At 46.4% G+C, this 7,743-nt stretch overlaps 1 protein-coding gene across 1 annotated transcript in view; it reads right to left on the reverse strand.

Moving 5' to 3' along the window:
* The window catches only part of PTK7 (protein tyrosine kinase 7 (inactive)), a 110,644-nt gene extending 103,135 nt beyond the window's left edge, over positions 1-7,509 (reverse strand). Inside the window, exon 1 of the mRNA XM_067532866.1 lies at positions 7,380-7,509. Within this exon, the coding sequence (XP_067388967.1) occupies positions 7,380-7,422 (43 nt within the window). The 5' untranslated portion in view covers positions 7,423-7,509. The remainder of the gene's footprint in view (positions 1-7,379) is intronic.
* Positions 7,510-7,743: the final 234 nt, after the last annotated feature.

A 7,743-nucleotide genomic window follows, 5' to 3' on the forward strand; every position in this document is an offset into this window, starting at 1 on the left:
TTATTAAAATTTTCAGAAGTTAGAGGGTATTTGCTACGTAAAAGGTTGAGAAACACTGCTCTAGTGCCTAATGACACTGATCATCTGAGCAGATGAAAACTGGAAGGGAGCTGGAGGAAAGCTAACAGGGACAGATATTGGGAGGTGCCGTGAGCAAGAAAAGAAGAAGTTGCAGAGTGAAGGAAAGAGGAGACAGAGAAAGGACAAGAAAAGGGCAGAAGAAATAGTGATGCTGGCAAGAATGCTTCCCACTAAGCAATGCCAAGACAGACAATAAGGTACTGAATAAATAATGGTAACTAAAAATACAATCGATACATAAGGACCAGATTCTATCCTTGAGGTTTGTGCAAACTTCCCACTGACAGCACAGTGGGGGATCTGTTAGGGACTGAAGGTAGTACATAGGCCTAAATTTATACCCCAGTCCATAAGACTGTGGAGGCGTTAGTCCCAACTCTATAGTTAAGGTTGTGTTACTCAGAGTTCAGTTTAACAGCAACTTTAAATGAGATTTTCACACAATAAAGATTTTAAATGGCACAAGCCAAATCACACAAAACAAACACTGAGCATTATTTGAAGTATTCATGATAGTTTGATGAGAAATGGATTGATACAAAGAGAATAATCAGAGTTACAAAAACCATTCCTTTGGCCAATATTTTACTGAATTGTCTCACTTTAGTTTGTATTTCTTTAGCAAAAAGCCCTACACCACTCTGGGACCCTTCCTTTGGCCACACTGTTGCTCCTCTGTGCTGATTCCTACAATATCACTTATACATCAAGAATGTCTACAGAGCATTTTGTAACTTTTTAGCAACAACAGCAAAGCAAACCCACAGAATCTGATGACAAACTGTGTTGCAGGACAAACACCATCAAACCAGGAATGCAAATCTCACCTCTTCTGTTTAAATTCCCAAGCAATTTACTCTCTCTACTGCTGTCTGCTGACGATAGCCATGACCACACCATCTAGAAGACAGAAATGCTACTAAACATTTCCCCCCACCACCACCACTTTAAAAACAAGTTAGCAGAGAGCTTATGCAAGGTCACTTCAGGTCCAGAACTCAGGTCTCAGAATCATACAAAGTTAGGGCTGGCAGGGATCTCAAAATGTCATCTAGACCAGACCCCCTATGCTAAGGCAGGACCAAGTAAACCTAGACCATCCTTCACAGGCATTTGTCCAACCTGTTCTTAAAAACCTCTAGTGATGGGCGTTCCATGGTCTCTGTGCTAACCTGTTCCAGTGCTTATCCATCCTTGGAGTTGGAGCCTTTTTTCTCTAACACAATAAATTCCAGTCTCATCCACTTGCACCACACTGCCTTCCAGAGTGACTAAACCAGTTTGGATTATCTTACCCCTAGCTGCTATTACACAGTCATCTCCCATAACCAGGGACAGAATCCAGGATTCATGATCACCACCGTTCCATGGATGATTAATAAACAGCATGTTACATCCAGGGTTGTGAATGTTAAGTCAGTGCATGTGTGGTGAGCCCCCCTTCGTCACCAATCCACAGAGGAGTGTCTATGACAGGTCTTAGTTTGAGAGCCTGGCTTTTCAGCAGAAGCCATGAAGACTCACATAAATCTTAATCGTGACTTCAGCAGCACGAAGGCAGAGTAACTTTCCAAGTGCACAGGCTGCGCGACAGTCAGAGGCTCTGATCTCTTTATATCTGTTAATGCCTTGCTATACAGTACAAGTGTGATGAAGCTGGGTACATATTGCTTTGGGATATGGAAATGAAATGGATATAGAGCACTGGAGAGTGTTTGACAGCATTGTTGGGGATGTGAAGCTGGCAAGGAATCCACAAGTCTTCCCCTTTGTTATTTCCATGCTGTTAAGGGTTTGGGTGGATGGACCTGTATTGCCCAACCTGTACTGCCACTAAGTTTTTGATTGCTAAAAATAGAATCTGATCCTCTCCACTTATCAGGGCCTAATGAAGCTCCTCCCCTTAGTGACATCATAAGCACTCCCTTCCCAGACTAAGCAGGGCCCCAAGTCTGAAGCTGGCACTAGGCCAATTTCAAAGACAGGAACTAGGCCTTGGCTATACAAGGGATGTGTTCCCATGACAGCCACCAGCACAGCTGCCCCAGTTCAATCCCCCAGTGCGGCCAGATAACGCCACAGTCTGCACCGCAGGCACTCACCTCTGCTTGAAAGCAGAGTAAACTCTAGCTCAGCCCATACACACAGCCTTCACCATGAGTTACAGGCTCGCCCGAATCACCTGGTGAAATTCTATGGCCTGTATTTCACAGGAGGTCAGACTAGGTGGTCACAATAGTCTCTTCTGGACTTAAAAACAACTCATGAAAACAAGTACATTAAATGCAAAAAAAAAAAAAAAAAAAAAAAAAAAAAAAAAAAAAAAAAAAAAACCTTATGGTAATGTAATGCTAAACACATATTTAATTAACAAAGAAGCCAGTAAATGGAAGAGTTAGGGTCCCAGCAATAGCACAAATTTGGTCCTACTACACAGCTGCAGTTTCTATTACTATGTTTCTTGTTAAGTATATAAATACATTCTTATTCACACTTCAAGACACATACCTGAAAACACACAGCATGTCTCATGGGACCAAGTTAATGTTGCTGTTGCCTTAACTGCCATATTTCCTGTATCTGATTATAACTGCATATTCTTATCATTGCATTAATAGTATCTTTGCATTATAAATGTGTGCCTTGCATTTTTTTAATAAATCAAACTCTCCAGCAACATGAAGACTCTCTCTGAGGCCCCATGCATGAAGTCACCTTTATTCATCAAGCGCATCGAGGTCTCCATAAAGCACAAAGACTAGGGACAGTACAAGGAGGATTGTGTTAATCAGTGGTTTAGGCACCTGACTATCATGCGCCTGTAGTAATTCTTTTCAATTCCTCCTGCTAAATCTAATAAATTCACACAAATCTGACCCGTGATATGCCAGCTTCAGAGGGTGCTCAGCAGATGTTGGTTCTTCAATGTATAACTCTGACAGATGGTTTAAGACCCTTTTTACTCTATGTACAGTGCCCACAAATGTGACGGATGCTTTACAAACAACAGCTTAGCCCTTACCTTGCCAGCCAACAAAGGGAAAACCACACAAAATGCATTTTTCACTAACAAGCAGGCAATTTACTCAAGCCTCAACCCTGCTCAAGTTCCTGCTGGAGAATGGCTGCTTTTACAATGTTACAGCTAGTTTATTCCAGCCACAATGCCCACATTGCTGCACTGTAATTTAATTAATCATACCAGCTGAATCTTCTCGCATTCACTGCACTCTTGTAGCAGTTATTCTGTTGCAGGTATGCTTCCTTGCCACTGGTTTCTATTTTAAGAAAGAGCATAGTATTTAAATATTCCAGATGCAGCTCCATACTGTATTATTACTTAGTGGAAAAATGTAAATAGCAGCTCCTAAAGCAACATTTAAAACCAGCAACAGGAGGTGGTTACTAAACTTTTCCTATTAAGCATTTAAAAGCATTTGAGGTTACAATGTATTATCTCTATCCCCAATGGCTAGAGTCCTGACATTTCCAAGGGCTCCAGTTTCTAGTCCCTCTTGTTGAGAGATGTCTAGTTGCTCCCATTTTTACAGAATGGAATGTTCACCAGATCTTAATTACCAATTAATCTGGAAAAAAGGCACTGCCAAATCAGACCAGGGTCCATCTTGCCCTTTCTGCAACAATGGTCTTTACCTGATGCTTTGGAGAGTGTTCTTGTACCTTCCTCTAAGTGGGTAACTGTGGAATAATCTTGTGCATCTGTATTACAAATTCCTCATTCACTACACAAGATGGATGGTGCTGACTTAAGTGGTTTCATGTCTTATTTACCAACACTATTCAAACCCTGCTCTGAATACAGATTACTTTCCTCAAGGGCTTTTTTATGGTGCTCATCACTACAGTATTGGAGTGCTTCACAAACAAAAAACAATATTCACAACATCCCTGTGAGATGAAAAGAGAGAACTATCCCCATTTTACAGGTGGGGAACTGAGGCACAGAGAGATTAAGGCCATAAATAGTCACCAACTTGGGTGCCCAATTTGAGACACCTAGGCCCTGATTTTTCAGAGTAGCATTTTGGAGCACTTCATTTGTTCAGAACACAGTTCCCAGAGCTTTCGGTTGGAAATATGAGCATTCAGCACTTCTGCAAATCAGACCCCAGGTGGCTCAAGGTGGATATCCTGAAAACGAGGAACACTCTGGTGGCCATCTGTGAAAATTTTGGTTTGTAACTTGCGGGTATCACACAGGAATTCTGTGGCAGATGCAGGGCATCATTCAACTTGTCTTCACCATGAGGCCATCCTTTCTCTTCCTGCAGTTCCCTGACTCACTCACCACATACCTTCCAAATTCTGCAACAAATGAAGCAGAGCTCCTACAGGCAAGTTTAATTCATTACACAATGCACAGCCTAATTCATTCCCTGAGCACTGTCCGTCCTGTGGAAAAAAACAGTATGTGATCATGTAATTAAAGCCAGAATCATAATGCTTATGCACAAAGGGGCCAAGTCAAGACTCATAGGCAATCTTAATTCTGGCATTTCCTAACATTTGCATGTTCACTTTGCAACTTTCATGTTCCTTTAACATAGGGTTTTTTTATGTAATTAATATATTTATTACACATTGATCCCAGTATAGGCTTTTGGAGCACCACAGTGGTAACCTTTTACTACAACGGAAGTTGGCCATTTAGTCCTCTGATTTCTCATAGCCATGTTCTAACAGGACAGAACTTTGCTTCTCATCCTGGGACTACTTAATTTCCATAATGGACTCTTGTGATTAACTCTGCCAAAGCCTCAATAGAAAGCACAAATAATTCATATAATTGGTACTGGAAACATCTCTCTCCAAAAACATTCATTCTCTCTAACAAACGTCATGGTATGTTAAGATAAATAATTTGACATTTTAACTCACACATTAAAACACTGTGAATATTAAAAAAAAACAAATGCTGTGAGTCATTCAAATAACATAAGCATTGAAGAGTCTGGAGTTACTCTGCCAGGAACCTCACATACTTTATAAAACTAAGTATTTCCAGACTATGCTTAGATTTCTTTCCCAACCCCCCCATCATAGCCTTCTAATTTCCTCATTTTCAAAGCGATAGTTGTGGTTATAACTAAGTTTCAGAAGCAAAAAGCTTCATCAATGGGGAATTAAATTTGCTGGCAGTTAGTACTGCCCTGTGCGCCTCATGCCCTTCTAGAATATTACAGTTTCCTTCCCAAGACTGAAATGCTAGAAAAGCATGAAATGCTGAGTTAAGGTCCCCTTACAAGAGAAAGCAAACCAAAACTGTTAGAAAACAGAGCTATAGGACACTTTTCCTATGTCTCACAGCTACACCACTTTAATGCTGCCCTTGGGAAAATGGCAACAGGACCTGGGAATGTCCATTACCTTACCCTCCCATTCTCTGGGCCTATCCCAGTCCAACACAGCACTCCTATGCACATAGCCAATAGGACTCCCACTGCGCTCTGCACAAAACCACTGATCCAGGGAGTACTTGCTGATGGGTTTGCAGAGATCACACTTTACATAGATGTTAAAGGAGGGATAAGATGCTGTCACCTCTCTCATGGACATGTCAGGAAAGGGATGCAAGGGGGCAAAATTCAAGACTGGAGAGATACTCAACCATAATACACATTTCAAGTCCTAAAAACATGCCAACTAAACCCAACTCCCTCTACTCTCACTTCAGACCTCTACTTTAGAACCAAGTTCCGAACTGCAAGATCTAAAATATTTTCATGAAAGTTGTTACAGCTTGAAGTGATGATGTCCCCTAGAGAGCATTATCATTTACAGGGCATGCACACAGGCTGCATCAAACAGAAAGATTTGGTGAAGGGGACAGAAGGCAACAGTCATTCACGAGCGGACACGAGGCTTCCTAGTCTTTAGAGGAAAAAAAACAAAGAGTTCTGTAGCACTTTAAAGACTAACAAATTTAATTTCAGCAGGCATAAATTTTGCCTGCTGACATTAAATTTGTTAGTCTTTAAAGTGCTACAGAACTCTCATTGTTTTTGCTGTATACAGACTAACACGCCTACCCCTCTGGAACTAGTCTTTAGAGGGCTGCTATGGATCTCTCCATGCACATGGGTTCTTATTGCTTTGCTGTCATGTGTTCCTGATGGTTCCTCCTCAGGTGAAGTAATCCCCCAGAGGAAAATGAGCAAGGAGGAGCACATCCTTTGGATAGCTGTGACTGAAAAGGACTGGTGGAAACCAACTGACCATGAGCTCCCAGGATGTTGCTGGGGCCAAGAGGGTAGACGTGATCCTTGCCCATCTGAACTAACCGGGAACAAAGAAGAGCAAAAGAAGTTGGCTCTGTACATGAGGGAGGTAAGACCCCAGCTGGAATGCTGTGTCTAGCACTGGGGGTGTCCACCCTTCCAAAAGGATGTTGAACAACTAAAGAGAGCCACAAGAACGATCCCCCTCCTGGAACACACACTCCAAATGAGACGCTTCACAGCTCAACCTAGTGCATTTAGCCCAAAGGGGAAAGGTGACCCAATCCCAGTCCAAGTACCCACTGGATAAGTAAAGGCTCTTTAATCAAACAAGCAAACACATAACCAAGCTGGGAACTGAACGGGGAAAGGGGGGAGGAGGGGGAGAAGAAGAGAAATCACACCTCAGTTCCAGTCAGGCTGAACAATCCCAAGTACCCAGCCCACAAGGGATACAGTGGGGTCATCTGGCGAGACCCCGCTCCCAAAGACTGGCTCTCGGTCAACCCCCGGGACTGAGCCGGAGATGGGAATCGCTGGATGAGGACCACGGGTCTGTGCTCTAGGGGAGATCAGACCCCGGAGGGTGGCGGGGGTGGCGCTTTTCTGGCCCTCATCTCCCCCCCCCCCGGTCTCGGGTTACTCCAGCGTAAGCCGGCGCGGGCGCCCCCCAGCGAGCGCTGCTCGGGGCAGTTCGCGGGCCGGTCCCAGGCGCGGCTCAGCTCAGCTCGGCCCGGCCCGGGGGGGACGGGGACTGGGCAAGCCGCCCCGAGCCGCTGAAGACCCGTGGGTCAGAACCCGCTCGTGCGGCCCCACGCCGGGGTTCGGCTCCCCGGACCCGCGTCTCGTCCCGTCCCGTCCCGTCCCGCCGCCGGGCTCGCCCGGCCCGCACACACAAACCCCGCACCGCAGCTCAGCCGCCGGCCCGGCTGGGGCAAGGCGGCGCGACCCGGCCCACGCCAGGACGGTCCCGAGCGGGCCCGGCTGGGGAGGACCGAGCGGCGGCCCGGACTGGGGGGGGGGGTGAAGGGAGCCCCCCCCGGGAGCGCCCGCACTCACCGAGCAGCAGCAGCCGGAGCCAGACCCCCCGCGCCGCCTCCATCGCAGCCCGCCCGCCCGCTGGTCCCCGCCGCCGGCTCCGCCGCGCTCGCTCACTCCATGCCGCCGCCGCGCTCCGAGTGCTGGCCCCGCCCCCGCCACACACGGGGAGGGGCTGCCGGAAAGGGCAGGGGTCCGCGCCGGAAACCGCCCTGACCAGCCCCGCCACCTCTGACCCCGAGAAGGCGCCGCGACCCTCCCGTCGGAGCGCGCACCCCCCCCCCTTCCCGCCGTGAGGCGTTCCCTAGCAACTGAGCTCCGGCCCGCCCCTGGGCCACTGACCCCCTCCCCACCCAGGGCCCCTGCCCCGCACCTTCCCTCCCCT

The sequence above is a fragment of the Emydura macquarii genome, unplaced genomic scaffold (assembly GCF_026122565.2).
Source record: "Emydura macquarii macquarii isolate MOO-44397 ecotype Brisbane River unplaced genomic scaffold, CSIRO-AGI_Emac_v2 contig_3305, whole genome shotgun sequence".
NCBI classification, from domain to species: Eukaryota; Metazoa; Chordata; order Testudines; family Chelidae; genus Emydura; species Emydura macquarii.